At 32.0% G+C, this 19,055-nt stretch overlaps 2 protein-coding genes across 2 annotated transcripts; both read left to right on the forward strand.

The window, feature by feature from the left end:
* The first annotated feature begins 359 nt into the window (after window positions 1–359).
* On the forward strand, window positions 360–6,897 carry LOC134276328 (ficolin-1-like). The gene is made up of 6 exons (XM_062758588.1): window positions 360–629; window positions 1,367–1,430; window positions 4,592–4,707; window positions 4,883–4,979; window positions 5,586–5,747; window positions 6,641–6,897. Exons 1-6 carry the CDS (start codon window positions 363–365, stop codon window positions 6,895–6,897), a joined length of 963 nt encoding a protein of 320 aa, XP_062614572.1. The 5' UTR covers window positions 360–362.
* A 2,941-nt stretch (window positions 6,898–9,838) lies between these two features.
* On the forward strand, window positions 9,839–17,222 carry LOC134276329 (ficolin-2-like). The gene is made up of 7 exons (XM_062758589.1): window positions 9,839–9,854; window positions 11,239–11,489; window positions 12,974–13,037; window positions 14,296–14,417; window positions 14,711–14,807; window positions 16,211–16,372; window positions 16,966–17,222. The coding sequence occupies exons 1-7, from the start codon at window positions 9,839–9,841 to the stop codon at window positions 17,220–17,222; spliced, it is 969 nt and encodes a 322-aa protein (XP_062614573.1).
* Window positions 17,223–19,055: the final 1,833 nt, after the last annotated feature.

Raw genomic sequence — 19,055 nt, forward strand, 5'->3', positions numbered from 1 at the left:
CTTCCTGTTTCCTGTCTGATACCGGACTTTGTCGAATAAATTTTCGATATTCTTTAAAGGATCTTGTATTGTTATCAGATTATTCCTGAGTGAAAATAATTTATGAATTAGTCTGTAAAGCCCATATATAAAGCTAAGAATTTTTATTAAGATAATTTCGCTTTTAGGAAGGTTTCAATTGTGGAAACATTTCAAGAAAAGCAATTTGATATATGGCATCTAAGGTAAAAACCAGCAGACATATTTTTTACTGGAATTGAGCTGCATATCCTCACCAAAATAATAATAAAAAAAAAGAATTTACATTCTTTAATTTAAAAATGATTTTAATAATATTTTTTCCAAGTATGTTATTCATGTGCATGCCATATTTGGAAGCTGCTACAGTGACTGGAAACTTTTTATATCGAGGAAACGTTTCATATTTCGACAAGTCTTTGTTGATATCCGAGTTAACGCCGACAATCACGGATATCTCCTTACGCTATGGTTCTCTAGAATGCCTAAAGAACCCGGACTGCAATGCTGTGGAAATATGTTCCTCGGTGGAAGGAAGCATTTTTCGACTTAGCACAAGTATTTCAAAATCCTTTCAAACTGGTAGTGATACCTGCTTTCGCTATGAATTGGTAAGAAATCACAATAAATTATTTTCTCTGGCTTATGAAAATATATACCTGTACTTTTTCATAGTCCATTGAAGTGTATTTAACGCGAAAAGTAAATAGGCAAATGTACGTTATTACAATGCTCAGTAGTATTCGTTGTTTATTTTTGATATTTTAACAAAAATAATAAATAAAATTCAAATAGAGATGTCACCATAAACGTGAAGGGATTCAAATGTTGACCTTTACGCGTCACTCCGTCATTACAATCTATGTAAATAGATGAAATAAAATATTGGTTGAATGTGCAGCACTAGATTTCGTTTCAATAATTTCTCATCAGAAACCTTTTTGGTAAATACTCTTTGAAGATGTACTTGCAAGGTTAAACTCAAACATCTTTTCAATGTTAAAGTATAAAATTAAAATGCCTGTACTTTTGAGAGTCATAAAATAAATATTTAAATGTACTCATCTGAAATGCATGTTTTACTTCTTAGATATTTTAAAATTGATTATAGTGAAAAAAAAGACTGTAAAAATCTCCATTATTGTCCGTAAATTGATTACCATGCAAAATCGGTTTTGTTAAGTATTGATAAGACCTTGACAAAAAATCACACGTTTTTCTAAATGTTTTCCCACTTATTATGTAAATAAGCATCAATAATTAAAAGACCGATAGCATTGACACTGACGCCTGTTCTAAAGAGTAAGAAAGAAACTTGTATTTCATTTTTTTAAAAAACATTTAATAGGAGCATACCTGTGGAAGGGAATCATTCTACAACAGAAGTAATGGCCTTTGCCAGTGTGTTACAGGTATGTATAAAACTACTATAGGAAAACTTGTATAGTTACTCTGTGTATCATAAATCATTGTACTCTGTCATCTTTTCTACATAAACGAAAAGTAGTTATACAGCGAAAAAGGGCTTGATTTAAAAATAAAAATACGCGGGGTTTTGATACATTTGTACTGTGACATGATCTCATTGATCCTTCATAACGACTGGAGTAGGGCAAAAAAAATGCTGAAGATTGATTGATTGTATATTGTTTAACGTCCCTCTCGAGAATTTTTCACTCATATGGAGTAGTCACCGTATGCCGGTGAAGGGCTTCAAATTTAGACATATCTTGTAGTTTGTCGTTTCTCTTTTTTCACAAAAATATTGCGGCTGTGTTTTACATTGACTATAAAAAGGGGGAAATCCTACTCTGAGAAAGAAATAGGGGGAAATTGGGCTCAGGTGTGAGATTTCCCTTCGGGGAAGGGGGAAATCCTACTAGAGAGTGCGATTTCCGGTTGGGGGGCTGGCTATGAGGGAAATCCTACTCTACAACACCTATACTCGGCACTCAGGGACTTCCAAATCACAAAGCGAACGTTCTACCACTAGGCTACCGTGAACGGTTGAAATGCTTATATTAAGAAGTTCGACTAAAAAGCAATGTGTAATTTTTCTTTATAATTATACATTGATAACGAATTTTTCACGAAATTGTATTCTATATGAACATAAAGAAAAAGTCAGACATCTTTCAGATAACATTAAATAAACTGTGAAAAATAGAGAATATCAACTAACACACACACTAGTACTGTGCAGTTGTTCTCAAATTGTGTTGTTTCAAGTAGTTTTTTTTTATTTTTGCAGTTAAAAGTCCGGATACTTTATAATTATTTTGCGAATCTCTCTTGATAATCTCCACCCTCTTTTAACGGACACTGTTGATAGAAATAAATATTGGTTTTTGCAAATGTCGGCACATTTAGGGCATGGTATTATGACAGATTTTTGACCAGTAAAGTTCATGTAGTAATGAAATATTTGGTGATAACAAACAGGATACAAGTTCAAATGTCCATTACATAACCATTACATAAACTTTTTTTTAAAGGTACATATAAATAATAGACGGAACTTTTTAAAATATATTTTACTGATCATAAAGATAATGAATTGTAAATAAAGAGAGTAAAGAAAACGAATTAGTATAACTTTAAGATGGTTGAGATAAAATTCCATTGATTGTTTAAGCAGCAGCAAGCAATATAAACAAGAGACCCATGGGCCTTACAGGTCACCTGAGCATCATATAACAACTTTTCAGTGATTGAATTTGGTTCATGTTTTAAGCTAGATTCTATGGCATTCACGATTTTGAAAGAAGCACCATTACTCATCATAACTATACACGTAGCAATGGCTAAGATTAGTTACTTAATACCTATAGTCAGGGTAGGGGAACTAAAATGCATTTCCACTAATCAGTAATATTCAGAAATAATCAATAGTACCCCATAGTACACATAAACCCCAGACCCTAGGTCCGCACATTGCAAAATTTTTAAAAAGGCACTCTTGCTTATCAAAAATGTTTGATTAAAGAGGCTGGGGGGGGTGGCAGCCAATTTCAGACTATTTCGAACTCCTTTAAAAGGAGAGCTCCATATAAAGGTATACAAAAAATCAAATTTTAAAACTAAAATCTATGAATTTTTTCTCTGCCAAATGATAGTTCACAGCTTAAGATACCATATCTAAAAAAATAAGTTAAATCTGGTGGTTAATTTGTGATTAATTTGTTGACCCCCAGCCTCCTTAAAACCAAGGAGCAGATTTCAAACAATTAATTCATTTTCAGTATATACGTAGAGCTCCCCCTATAGTACCCTGACCCTGGGGTCTTGAAATTAACAATTCTGGAAGAAGAGCCCTTGCTCATCATAACTATAAGTAGTTCATCTGCTTAATAACCAGAAGGAAAGAAGACTTTCAAAGACAAAATGTATATTTACTATATAATTATTATAGAGCCCCGCCTTTACACCAGAATCCCTGACCCTGGAGCCATGAAATTCACAATTTTGGTAGAGGCATTCTTGCTCACTAAACTATATACTTTGTTAGTTTATTTCATACCTAGGAACAGAAAAGAAGATTTTCAAAGAATTCATGCATTTTTATTATATAATCTATTTTCCCCCGCCATAGCACTAGAACCCCTGACTCTGGGGGAATGAATTTCACGATTTTGGTGGGAGGGGGGGGTCAAGGCTCATTACATTCATGCCAACAGTTTGACTGCTTGATGTCCAGAAATAAAGAAGAAGATTTTTAAAGATTTCACTAATTTTAGTGGTTTTGCCCCAACCTCTCAGGCCCCAGGGGGGCAGGGACCATGAAGTTCACAATTTTTGTTCCCCTTCACCCATAGATGTTTTATGCCAACTTTGGTTGAAATTTATTCAGTGGTTTCAGATAAGAAGCTGAAAATGTTCAATGTTAAGACAAGACACACGACGACAGACGAAAACAGATAGCAATAGGTAACCTGAGTGACTCAGGTGACCTAAGAACACTTAAGGAAAGCAGCAATTAGGAATCTTTTCAAGGAAACACACGTCAAAGATTCAAATGTATTTTTAACTTCTTGTTCTCTGAATAATTGCTCTATGTAATGCTTCAAAAAGATAAAAGAAGTAAAATTTACTTCTTTAAATAGACATCAATGCTACACTCAAAAATAATTACTTATACTGCTTATGTTTTAAACTTTTTGAAATATATCATAATAGATTCTTTTCTAATCTAAAATTCTCGGTACTAATACTAGAGTACTTTATACACAATCTATATTTAAGGTTAGAAATGTTGGTCCTAATATGGGTCGGATACCTTTTTTCAACTTGACTAGGCTAGAGATATAAGCACCATTAGAGGAATTTATTCCTCAAATTTTAGAAATCTGAAGGCTCCTTTCATTTACTAGAGCAGGACCTCAAATCAAATTTTGATTGAATCGTTTGGTACATGTATATATTAAGGCGATTATTCAAAAAATGCTACAATAATTGAAATAAAGTTTTATCACAAACACTAATGAAGTTTTTTTTAAATCTTAAGCATTGTCATTTTAAATAACATTCATTTTATTTAATGGTTTCATTTTTAATTTCTTTTTTTAAATTTAAGACTGTGACTGTGAAGCTGTCACGCCATCTACTGGCAAAATGTGGTCACACAGAATAAAGTTAGAGGGTCATGAATTTTCTGCAAATTGTTTTAACACAGATGGTCATATCTGGACGGTAAATATTCAAACAATACATAGCATGTACTTGTATATTTCAGATTTCAAAAATCAGGACAGAAAATGCCTCGATAATAATTAATGGCGTGATATTGAAATAAAAATGTGAAGTGTTTTTCAAATAAAGATGCAAAATTACTTTAAGAATTTCTTTTAAAATGTGTTTCTTTAAGATGATTCAGAGAAGAGAAGATGGTTCTGTGAACTTCTTCAGAGGATGGACGGAATACAAGACAGGATTCGGTGACGTCATCACGGAGTTCTGGATCGGTGAGTACATTGCATCCGATTATATATATTTTATGCTATGTAAAAAATAAGTTTTAGTTATTGCACTGGTTAATTATTATGAAGTAAAAGAGAAACTATATTTATGAGCATTTATCAGCTCAAATGATAGATGTTTTTTGCATGGTTCTTTCATTTTAAAATAATGATTAAATTCTAAGCAAAAGTGGTTGGGACAGTTCTAGCTTGGTAGAAGTATATTTTCCCGTGTGGTATTAATTGACACTACACAACATTCGCGGTCAAAAAGGTTCCATAAAAACTGTTCCAGCATTTTGAAAGTGCTTTTTAGTTTGTTCTTAAAATATTTCAAAAAATTTAACGTTGAATCTTTAAAAAAATCGAGTTATTTTCTACCAAAGAAACGTAATGTTTTTGCGTAATTTTTTTCCCGAGAAAAAAGGTACGTTTACAGTATTTCAAATATCTCATATTTATACATTTGACATGCAATAATCTTAAAACACTTTGAAAAGTATCTTTTTGTCTTTGAAAATAAAGTATAATAAATAATTTACATTCTGACATCATCATACAATAATGATACGGACCATTAATATTTCTTTTTGAATGATTGTATATTTTAAGGACTTGACAACATCCGTCTGTTGGTGCTCAATGGGTTTACAGTTTTACGTGTGGAATTGGAATACGGTACAGAGTCGGTGTATGCTGAGTACAGTAGTTTCTATATAGCAGGGGAGGAGGACAAGTACCGAATCCATGTGTCTGGCTACAGCGGAACAGCTGGTATTTTTACGCTTAGATTCTTATACTTCCCGGAACTACCATGCGATCGCTCATAAGAATGACACTGATTACACGTATTATATGAAAAATAAATTGCGTTTTAACAATTGCGTTGAAAAACAAACCAACAAATTTTCTTTATTTGATCGCAATTGATTTTACATAACTCATACAAAGGTAACCAAGTTGGAATGTCATGCAATGGAATTTCAATTTTTGTAAAACCCTTCTACAAATCAATGACAACATACTTATTATTAAGGAAAGATGATATAAACAGTTTTTAGGAGTCTTATTATCATGTCACGGTTTAGAAAAGTGGATAAATATTTGAATTTTTCCTTAGAATTTCAGAATGGAATACCTTCCATATTTCTCCTCTTAAAGTTTACAACTAGAGGAATCTTGGTAAAATTATTTAATCTTCATTCGTTTACCCTCTTGTTCTTCTAAAATGTTTCTAAAGGAGAACAAAGTGAACTGATATTACATTTACTCAATAACCTGTTGTATTTTCTTGCATAAATTAACAAATGGAAAATACATCTGTAGTTAATGCTTAAAAAAATACAATAATGACCAATCATTCCCAGAAAATATTGGTATGGTATATTTTCATAAAGTTTAATTAAATTACACTTTTTGCACCAAGCTGTAATTCAAAGAATTACCCACTTGTCTAAACCCGTGGCATGATATTAAGTCTCCTCCAAAGAAAAAAATGTTTGTATCACCTGTCTATAAATATGTTGTTATTAATTTGTAGATGGGTTTTGCAAAAATCGAAAATTCCTTTGCACAACATTCCAACTTGTTTATGTTTGTTGAGTTATGCATAATCTGTCCTTAACATATAAGTGTACCTTTGAAAATATACTACTGCTTGTTTGTAGGAGACGGAATTTCGTGTACAACCGAGTTTTGCAACAATGAGGCTCAGTTCTCCACATTTGATAATGATAACGACGCTGATCAATTCTTGAATAATGCAGAATTTTGGCGAGGAGCGTGGTGGTATCACTCTGGACATAAATCACACCTCAATGGGGAATATGGCAATAACAATCATGGACAGGGGATAAACTGGTTCTACTTCAAAGGATGGACAGTTTCCTTGACTAGAAGTCGAATGATGCTTCGAAGAACCTAATTTTAAAAGCAATTTTAAAAGAATTGATTACTTGAGATACTTTGACTTTCTAGAAAAAAAGAGAAAAAATCTATGGTTAATTTTTGCTTTCCAAAACTGAAGACGAAACATATTGAGATAACTAACAGAACTTAAGCTCAAAAGTCCATAAAACAATACAGCATATAGGAGCAGAGCAAACACGGACCTCAAAAACATTGGAGGTGGGATCAGGTGCCATGAAGGAGTAAACATCCCCTGCAGACCGGTCTCACCCGCCGTGTGCTCCTTGTCATGATCGGGAATAACGGGAAAACCCGTCGTCAATTCAGCGTATAAATAATGGACTAGCAATAAGTATGAAAAACGTTAGTCAGCATTTGACTCAATGATAAATTGTATTTCTTGACAAAGTCATTGTATCGACGATAAAACTTACGAAATTATGTCTTTAAATGAGATTACTGATATTCTTTTTTCATTAACTTGTTTGTCAATAATTTATATAGTTTTAGAAATTGTTTATACGTTGATCTAGAGCATGCTGTTGTGTATCGAAACAACTGACATATATAAACTCCGTATGCAGGTGATCGATGAAGGTATATTGCTGCATAAGTAAGGGAAGTTGACGATAGTTAAAGTCATCGAGTTTATTATAGAGCTTTGTTGTTAGATTACCATTAATGTCTTTGCCAAGTAATATATTCAAATATATTTGCATATCCACTGCTCTCTCCCACTTTGAACATGTAGTCATCGACTGCATTTATAACACTATAGAGGCAACTGCTTCTGCTATGAATACAATAGCTCTTTCACACTCGTGAAGTGTAAGCTCTAGTACAGTCATATAGTGTGATGAGAAGTATTTATATATATATATGAAATGTTTCGTAAAAGGAATAAATATCAGTTTTTAATATTATTTTTTGAGAAAAAAGAAATTTAAAACATTTAATTTTGGTCAATGTTTTTAATTGTATAATAAAACTTTTTAAATTTGAAGAGAACTGCTATATTTTTATTTTTTCTTATCGTATTTTTGCATATTTGTACAAAGAACGATAACTCTTCACACTTGGGTGATAAACATTCATAAAAAGCAAAATTCAAGAACGATTTCAACTCTTAAAAACAAATAGAAAAAAATAAAAAAAATCATATAGAAAAGCATTCTGGAGTTATAATGATTATTAAAACTTTCTCTTTTTATCATAAGGTTAAATTACAGTATTGATTTTTGTCAGAGGGTTTCAATAACGTTGACCGATGACGTCACATCTGCATCAAAACAAAAATAAAGAGAATGTGACGACTGCGCAGATTGTACATTGTATTTGATAACTGTTTTTTAAAAGAGGCTAATACTTTATAAATTGTTTGTGATTTATTAGATTGATTGATTGTTTGTAAATTGTTTAACGTCCCTCTCGAGAATTATTCACTCATACGGAGACGTTACCGTATGCTGGTGAAGGGTTTCAAATTTTGACCTTTACTCGGCACTCAGGGTCATTGAGCAGTGAGGGATCGCCTGTCGCTGACACGGGGCCTCGATTTTTAAGGTCTCATCCGAAGGACTCGTGATTTATTAGAGAAAAGGCGCATTGATCAGGTATAATAATTTTAAAGCCGTGTGTTTTTCTTTACTGAAAACAACAAGCAACATCCTTATATAAGCCAGGATTTCCTCTGATATTCTTGACACCATCAAAGAATGCAAATATAATTAAATAAAAACAACGATTATTTAGTAAACATAGCATTATGAAAAGCAATAGCTCTGCTGGCATATTTTCCATGATGCGCTATCATGGAATATGCCAGCAGAGCAATTGCTTTTCATAACGCCATGTTCACTAAATAACGTTGTTTATTTCTTATATAAAACAGATGTGTCAGACACTGTGATACCTTTAATCTCAAGCTAACTGGGATATATTGTATCCAAACACTACTATTAATCCTACAACAGTAATTTGAAATGAATTTTTTACTTAATGTATATACTGGACTAGAGCGATTTATATTTGAAAGATATTTGAAAGATAGAATTCAAAACATGATTCGCTCAAGCGTACACAAGATATTCTCTTACTTAACTATGATAACACCCACACAGGTGAATGAACATATGTGCAATGTGTAAAATCTATTAACTATTATAACAAAGTCTTCAGAGCTTTTTTATATTTTTTATACGCTTGTTAAAAATTGCATTTATGTACATTTACTATTCTCCCTTTTATGTCATCAGTGGCGCTTAATACTCAGTATTTATAAAATTCTTCATGTAAATTCTTGTAATAAAATGTACTTTACAATCAGTGTCCTTTCGTTAAATTGTTGTTATAAAATGTTCTTTTTGATCCCGTGTCCTTTTTCTGAATTTTACATATGGGAACTAATAGGCGTTGATTTACCATAAATATTGACGAAAGTCGTTGTAAAGGCCATGATACACTAAAAGCCATCAGTGAGCTTTTCAACCAACTGCAGTGGTACTTTTCAAATATTGGCTTGATTGAATTTAGATAATGGGTAAACATGCATAGAATGTGATCATAGATATAACGAATAGAATTCATCAATTGAAATAACACTCGCTAAAAGTACATCTAAAGGAACAACACTTGCGTTTCTAGTCTAACTTTGCTCTTGATATTATGTCTGTCCGCAGTAAGTATTTGAAATATAAATTTATATCTAATAAAAAAAAATGAACATAAAATATTTCAGAAATTAACCTTTTTCGTTTTTACATGTATAAGATATGGAATATTATATTTTATTACAATTTAAGTTAAAAGTCTCAGTCAATAACATAGCAGCTTATAAGAGGTCTGTGTTTGCTCATTAAGTTAATTGCTGACTAATGCTTTTTATACTTTTTGATACTATTTACACACTTCAATGACCATAAATTTTCCAATTATCTACCGGTCATCATAAGAAGCATATGGCGGATGTGACCGGTAAGCAGGCGATGTTCACTTCTCCAAGGCATCTGATCCCCCTCTGATGTTTAATGGTCCTGATTTGTACATATAGTTTGAATAAACATTTGAGCTTGAGAACTTTTCGTTATCTATATTTTGAGGTAAAGGTAGAGCGACTTTTTCTTTAAAATTGTAATGTTAAATATGCCATGGATTACACTGGAAAAGAGACAATGACATCAGCGCTACTTATATCAATTAGTGTTTGTTTTTGTAAGGCTAGAAGAACTCAGTTGTATATAACTTATGGTAGCTCAACTTTTACTCATACATTCCTTTCAAAAGAAGAAATAGTCACCCACGTTGAGCAGTGGTTAAATCGTCTGCTCTAGAGTCGTGAAGTAAGGAGTTGATCTATACATCGCGGGTTCGAATCCAACTGTGGGACGTGGAAACCGAAAAGATCCCTCTCTGCTCAGTGGTATGTGTAAAGGACAAAATTTGCAACTCTCCACTGGCAAGTGGTTGCGTCTCCATATGAGTGAAAACTTCTCGAGAGAAACGTTAACAACAATCAAACCACCAAACAAACAAAAAAATGCCTACAAAGTATCTTCCACTCTTAAATATTTTAATTATTCTTAACGTTTTTATTTTAAATCATTTAGTTTGATAAATTTTATCATATTTCCTATATGAAAAATAGGGTTTGAAAAAGATACAGTGGAAATAAGACTTGATACGTGTTATTAGTGGTTGTTTTATGGGTAGTGATCACATGTGACATAGAGGAAATTGAAAAATAATCTCAGCACGCGAAAATATTCGATTTAATTAATGCGTTTGTGTAATTATATAAGCACTTTCATTATATTTGATTTACTCCCAAAGAATAAACCAAATAACAATAGATGATAAATGTATATCTTTTCGTAAATTAAAACGCACATACATGTATGTATACATTAAAAAGGTTTAAATGCAGAGAAATTGCGATTTTGTAAATAATACATTAATGATAAATATTCCAGGATGTAATATATTTTTCTTTGACTTTTTAATTTATTTTTGAATCCATTATACACTTACAAATCAATAAGATGGTTATCCTGAGTTCGATTTTCATTAAATTGTACTTAACTTGTAAAGGTATTGTAAACACTGAATGATTCCTAACCTAAATGATAATTTTTAAAATGAATCGTTAACGGTCACAGGTGCATTTCTATTAGCTCCCATTGACCATTTGGACACAAAGTGTCGAGAGATATAAAGTCATATCAGATAAAGCGTGTGAAACATATCTGAAGGAAACTTAGATACCTCTTTACCGAACATTTCATGGGAAATATTGAAATTAGGATGAATTTCTTCATATTTTTTCATTCATTTATATTATGTTGTGTAACACATTTAAAAGCCACAATTGTACATGGAAACTTTGCATATCAGGGAAATGTCTCTTACATCGACACATCTTTGATGATATCCGAGTTAAATCCGACAATATCAGATATGTCATTGCGTTATGGTGCTGTAGAGTGCTACAAGAACTTAGACTGTAACGCAGTAGAAATATGTTCATCTGAAACAGGAACAATTTTTCGACTTAGTTCAAAAATTGCCACATCATTACAAACTGGAAGTAATACCTGTTTACGTTATGAATTGGTAAGTTTATTTGATTGTTTAGCTTACTAGGTTAACACATTACTGTGCGTCCGTATAAAAACTATATGCAGTATATCGCATATTAATGCCCCCAGAAAAGCAATTATTATATATTTTGAAAAATTCTAAATTGTATATATTGTATGAGAAATTTAAAATAACAAATTTAAAATTATGACAGTTTCAAAGTAGGTTATGTACAATTTTGTTTTTTATGATGTCACAAACAACTGTAAAGCAATTTTTTATTCCCGGCGACTTTATTTCGCGATTTACTAGGGGTTTACTAGTTTAGTTCGCGACGATCAATTTTCGCGATCAAGCCTTTTTGAATCTGTTATCATTCTACATATAATATAAAAATATTGAGCTTGAACAGACCTGCGCTTGTTGGCTTTTGCTCATAATATTTACGTAATAAACGTCATTTTCTGTAGAAATCATAGAAATTGCAAACTTATGTCATTTATCTGACGCCATGGCTTAAGAAAATATTCCTTGATTTGAAGTCTGCAGATATCCCCCTGTTTTGAAACATAATTATGTATTTCTCTGTCAAAGTTTTGCTTTAATGGCAAATATTGGTCATTACCACTTAAAGTCCTTCATTCAGGATTTATAGAAATTTTAAATACAGGTTATTCACAAGAAATGGGCGGATGGCTTTGCTCCTTAAAATAATCTCATGATATCGTTTGTAAATTAATTTACTATACATATTATATAATAACAATTAAGTAGTAAATGAAATTGAATTCATAATACATGTATAAACCATAAACGCCATTGATCATTGGGTGATTTTGTAGTAATCAAAATATAGAAAAATACAGAAAATTCCCAAAAAGCATTTCAACTTTGTTTCTACGCATTTTCTATTCACACAGAGCCCCTAATCGGTTCACTGAAAGAAATGAGAACATAAAGTAATTTTATAATTATGTTATAAAATAATATTTTTATATCTTAAGAATGTACTCTAAAAGTTTTAAAAATATTTATTAAGTTTCATCAATACACAATGCTTCAAAATAATATTCTCGTATATAAATCATTACTAAATTGTGAATCGATTAAGATAATTTATTTTACTTCAATGAATTAAAGTAGGACTCAAAGAGAGAGTTGAATGTACAATGTTAAGGCGAGTGAACCACATATATTAAACTTTTTTTGCTTTTTCCCAAATCCCTTAAAAAGATGCAAAAAGAGATAAATTGACCAGTCAAACAGTAAAACTTGTTAAAAACGCGTTTAATATAAATTCAATGTAACAGCAATAGGATTTGCATTCATTTTAGGTTATTGATCTTAATGGATACATGTTTAACAAATCTGATTATTAAAGAATTAAAATTTGTTTTTTCCTTAGTACTTTTCAATATACATCATGCTTCTTTGTATAAGGCAATCTCAACATCAATGAAATTTTTATAGGATATTTAATTAAATGCATTGCCTTTCAAAATTTTTACTTCCTACAGGAGCACGCATGCGGATTGGGATCCTACTTTAATCGACTAAAGCGTGAATGCGAATGTGTCATAGGTTTGTATGGTAACAGATTGATGAAAAGGGGTATTGTAAGTGCTTTATAGTTATAGATAGGTCAGGATAATATTACAACATTACCATAAGTAAGACAATCAGCTACTGTAATTTATTGATTTTATTTGTTTTACTTCATCGTTCTTATGTCCCTATGGATAATTTTTCATCACTGATATGGACACAAATGAAGGAAATTAGGAACTGCAGATGTAATGATAAATAGATTTAAGAAATAATGCTTTTTTTTTTTAAGTGAATAAAATAAATAAGCGATAGAAAGGATTTTGCCGTGTTTATTGTTAGTTGGTATCTTTTGAATAACCATTAGAAGAGGTTTTGTCAGGTCAGTGGGTTATACACTGTGAGTATATAAAAATATCAACTGAAGGGGTGTTGCCAGTGTGGTTTTTGTGGGTAAAGGTATGATGAATAATAAAATTATTCATCATACCCTTCAAATCATAAACCGATTAAACGAGTTTTGGTCTTGTGTTAAATTTTTGTATGATATTTTTCTTACAAATACTACCTCATAAAGATTAATAATTATTGTATTTTTCTTATGTTAAACAAACGCCTAAAATTCTGATATATGTAATGCGATAAAAAAGATACTTTTCTTTAACAAAATAAAGTTAGAAAACATCAAATGTGATATAACACTTTAAATTTGGTTACATATTTTAAAAACATAAACATGAAACATATGGAGATTACGAATAGTATTCAAGATCAAAAGTCCATAAAGAATACAAAATAGGAGCAGAGCAAACATCAGAGGTAGGATCAGGTGCCATAGATAAGTGAGCATCATCTATGGACCGGTCAACTCCGCTGTGTGCACTTTGTCTGTCATAATCGGAATATAACAGGAAAATCCGTCTTCAATTCAGTGTATGTATAAATAACATACTAACAATAAGTATGAAAAACGTCAGTCAGGACTTTAATCGATGATAAATCGTATTTGCTGACGAAGTCATTGCATCTAGCATAGAACTTACGAAATAATGACTTTGAATGAGACTGCTGATATTCTTGTTTCATCAACCTGTTTGTCAATAATTTTAAAACCACGTTCAAGAAATTGTTCATACCTAGATCATGCTCTTGCGCATCGAATCAACTGCGATATTTAAACTCAGTATGCACGTGATGAAAGTATATTCCTGCATAAGAAAATTTCAAGTCATCGCGTTTATTATAGAGCTTGGTTTTTAGCAAAAATATTATTTGATCAATTCATTTAATTTAGATTGTGCACGTGACTGTGGAACTAGCACGCCCTCTCTTGGTGACAGTTTGCCTCAGACAGTAGTTTTAGGCGGTCAACAGTTTTCTACGAACTGTATGAACACAGCCGGTCACATCTGGACGGTAATTTAAAAAAGAAAATATTAATGAACTCATTTTCCTAAGAGTTAAATTTTTGCTTTATGCATGGTACATATAAAATTGAAGATGTCCCGTTACTTCATTTCTTCTACGATATGAATTATCAGAATGCGCAACAATACCACATTTCTTCATTCACAAAAACAATTACGTCCGACATAATATTTTTTTTCTCCAAAGAATAAAAATGACCCCTCAAAAATGTGTTAATTTATAATAAATTGAATTCTAATTTCCACGTTTTCCATTTTCGTCCTTTTTTATTTTTCATTCAGATGATACAAAGGAGAGTTAACGGTTCTGTTGATTTCTACAGAGGATGGGCAGAGTACAAGACCGGATTTGGTGACGTAGATTCTGAATTCTGGATAGGTAAGCTGTTTTAGTCAAGTAGTAATCATTTAATGATTTCAACCTGTGATATACATACAGATTTATAAGACACACTGGATTATATCTTAATACTTATCGATAAATATTAATTATCTTTAAGGCAGGTCCACACTTTTACGGATCCGGTTTTAATTTTACAAACCAATATAAAATTTTGATTTTCGTTTGTCTATTGAAATAAAATTTTTTGGATGATTGAAAATAATTTTGCAAATATATATTTGTTTACTATAGTACGTGTCATAGTCCACACAGAGCATTTAATGTACATTATTTATAGGAATAACCACTTTGCACTCTGACCGTAGGATCTATACGTAATTTAGTAAATACACAGACAGAATTCTTAATTGCCGTTTCGGACTTAAAGCTTTTTAATTTAACTTGAGATCTATATTATCTTTAATTTTAAGCCTATATAATCTTTTTAGATTTTCTTTTTTATTAATTTTTCGAAGACCGATTGAAAAAATAGATGTTCCAAAAATGGGGGTATAGGTGTTCAAAAGGCTGTTTTGTAAAATTGATCTGGTCAACCATAACAAAGTATTTGTTTTTGCTAACCTAAGATATAATTCTAAATAATTGTAAAGAAAAAATAGCATGTAAACATGTAAGATTTTGAGAAATGTTTAAAATAAAGATATTTTGTGTTTTTTTTCTGAAAAATGTGGACAGAATCAACATCAATTTTTTAATGTTTTCCAATTGAAATTTCAAATCTTATCTTGACAAATGAATATTTTTGATTGTCATAAGTTTTAACATTAATTTGATGTGATTTGGTTCATAGCTTAATAAAATATGATGTCACACTTCTTTATGTTGAAATTTGGTTGTTAAATTTTTAGAGGTATGTACTCCGAGACATATTGCATGAAAATTAACCTGCAAAGATATGTTTTTTATGGGTGTTTTAGTTAGATTGTGACTTATTCAAGATATTCAAATAAAAAAAAATAAACAGTTTGACAGAAAATTCTGAAAGTACAGACCTACCTTAACTTACACATTGACGTGTTTAATTTAAACATAATTTTTTTCAGTCATCAGTCAGTGTTCAAATCATGCACGATTGTCTGCTACAGGAACTACAGTATTTGATATACTCTAATTGCCGATACAATTGAGTTAAAAATTACCTTCGATAAAATGTGTCCCGTGAAAAGACTAAAATCAAAATTTATCTGTGTTTGTTTGTTTTTCTAGCCTTTTTTGTAAAAGGCGAAATTTTTTTAAGTATCGTTGATGTTACCTTTCTATGCTCAGCATAAATATGAAATATATTTCAGCTTTATCTTTTCAGACCCCAAAAAATTTCCAGAACAATATATAACATTAAACTGAAAACTGAAAATAAAATCTCATATTATGTTTTTCAGGACTTGACAACATCCGACTGTTGGTGACCAATGGATATACAGTTCTACGAGTGGAAGTGGAATACGGTGCAGAATCTAAGTATGCGGAGTACAGTAGTTTCTCTATAGCGGGGGAGGGTGATAACTATCGACTCCAGGTCTTTGGATACACTGGAACAGCTGGTATTGGTTTATGTCTCGAATTCTTCCCTTTATGAAAATCAATACTACCAATACTAAGCTTTTAAAAAGACAGATTTCAGGACACTATATTGTTTATCATTACATGTTTAGTAACAAAGAATTGCTCTAATCTAACTGCAAAAAAATTACTCATCATTTCGTAAAGGTTGTAACTTGTAAGCTTTATTTCAAAAATGTTTTTGTATGGACATCTTTATTTGGAAAGGGAAAAAAGAAAGTTTTACATAAAAAATGTGACCTGAATGTCAGGATTAATTGTCTTGCACGCTAACAATAATTCTACATAGCATTATATGTGTACATATTAAAAATTAAAACACACATGGACTGACAACATTCTTCAAGAAAAAAAAGCACAGTCAAGTAACTATAACGCAACAGTTAATGGATATTTTGCTATAATTTGCTACATATAAGTTTTTAGTCAATCAGAAGACTTATTGTGCTAGAACTTTTTTTTGGTAAAAAGAAGCAACCAAATGCAAGTCATTCTTCTTTACAAAATTTCTAAGACAAAACCCAAATATGACCACAAAGATATATCATCGTATTTAACTATTTAACCTTTTCAGGAGACGGTATTTCGTGTGTACACCAGTTCTGCCACAACGGGGCTCAGTTTTCCACATTTGATAATGATAACGACCTTGACCTTTTGGATAATTTAGCCGTAAAGTGGCGAGGGGCTTGGTGGTACCTCTATGGACATATGTCAAACCTTAATGGTGAATACGGCAATAATAATCATGGAGAGGGGGTGAACTGGTACCCTTATAAAGGATGGACGGTATCTCTGTCTAAAACCCGGATGATGCTTCGACGAGCCTGAAGTTTGTCCTCACAGTTTGCAGTGATGATTATAAACAAAAATAAAATAAATGGTTTCCTTTTCTTTGCATTATGTAAACTCAGGTGGCATATTGCTATCTTTTTTCGTCCGTCGCCGTGCGTTAGCATCTGAACATTTTCAGCTTTTTCTCGGCGGCCACGCAACCAATTACAAACAATTTTTGCATAATACATCTGTGATTGAAGGGAAATAAAAATTGTGAATTTCATGCCCCCCCCCCTAACCTGGGACCTGAGGGATTGGGCTTAAACCACTTTAATGAATGCTATAATTTTTTTCCTTCACTCCTGGACATCAAGAAGTCAAACTGTTGGCATGATTGCAATCAGCATTGAGATCTCTACAAAAATTGCGAAATTCATGGCCCCAGGGTCAGAGGTTCTAGTGTTAGGGCGGGGCTCTATTGATAATATAGTGAAAATGCATAAATTCTTTAAAAATCTTCTCCTCTACTCTTGGGTAATAAACCAATAAACTATGTTCATAGTTATGATGAACAATAATGCCTTTTCCAAAATTGTGAATTTCATCGCCCCAGGTACAGAATGTTTGGTGTTAGGGCGGGACACTATTGATTATATATTGATTATATAGTGAAAATACATTAATTCTTTAAAAATCCTCTTCTCTGCTCCTGGGTATTAAACAAACTAACTAGGTTCATAGTTATAATAAGCAAGGATGCCTTTTCTAAAATTGTGAATTTTATGGCTCTTGTTTCAGGGATTCTATAGTGTTAGGGTGGCCGTTCTTTTGATTATATAGTGAAAATGAATAAATTCTTTAAAAATCTCCTGCGCCCGGGAATTAAACTAATGAGAATGCCTCTTGCATTATTCAGAATTTCAGGGCCCCTGGGTGAGAAGTTCTGGTGAAAGGGTGGGGCTCTATTGATTATATGGTGAAAAATGAATGAATTCTTTGATAAACTTTTCTATTATTCTTGGTTATTATGCCTATTATTATCCTTCAAAATTAACAGTCAATCTGATTGTTTTAGAGTATGTCACATGAGGTGTGACAATTCGTGATGTCTCCCTCACGCGCAGGGTGACAACTGTTATATCCTTTCAGATGACAATGGAATGGCTTAAACGAGAACGCAGGTTACAACTGTGTTGTCGTGCTTTGAATGAAATTCCAGTGGTTTAGAAGAGATAACTCTGATTAATAATAACACATGTAAAATTGCTAAATATGCGGGATCAGTAAACAATAAATTCTAACGATAACGTCAAAGTTGTCTGTTGACATATTTTGAAAGTGGAATAAGAGCAGACTAGGAGAACGTAAGAGGTTAGATTACTATTTTCTACTCCATCTATTTGATTATTTAGATTCTTCAGGATAATAAAAACGATTATGATTAAGAAAGGTGCCTATTCCAAAATTTAATTTCAGGTCCAATGGGTCAAGGGTTCTTGGGCAGGGGGTACATACTTGGGGGGTACATAGTCTGAAAATAAATTAATGCTTTAAAATCTGCGTTCAGCCATATTTATGAAATGAAATTAATGATAAAAATTCCAAAAGTTTGAAATATGTGGCCCAGGGTCAGTGCTCCCTGGGGGGGGGGGGGATGATCACAATTGGTTATAAAGTGGACTTTTTTTTATTGCTCTGATCTACCTCTGAGTATTTAGCAACCAAAGTAAGTATACTTAGTGTATAGTTATGATAAGCAATGGTGCCTCTTTTAAAAATTGTGAATTTCATGGCCTCTGGTTAAAAAGAAAGCAAATCAAATTCAATTGCTGGAAAGTTGTAACATGATACTCAATTGACCTACAGGCCCGTGGGCCTCTTGTCTTT

Source organism: Saccostrea cucullata, unplaced genomic scaffold (genome assembly GCF_032062105.1).
Source record: "Saccostrea cucullata isolate Sc308-1 unplaced genomic scaffold, CSIRO_AGI_Scuc_v1 ctg2351, whole genome shotgun sequence".
NCBI lineage: Eukaryota > Metazoa > Mollusca > Bivalvia > Ostreida > Ostreidae > Saccostrea > Saccostrea cuccullata.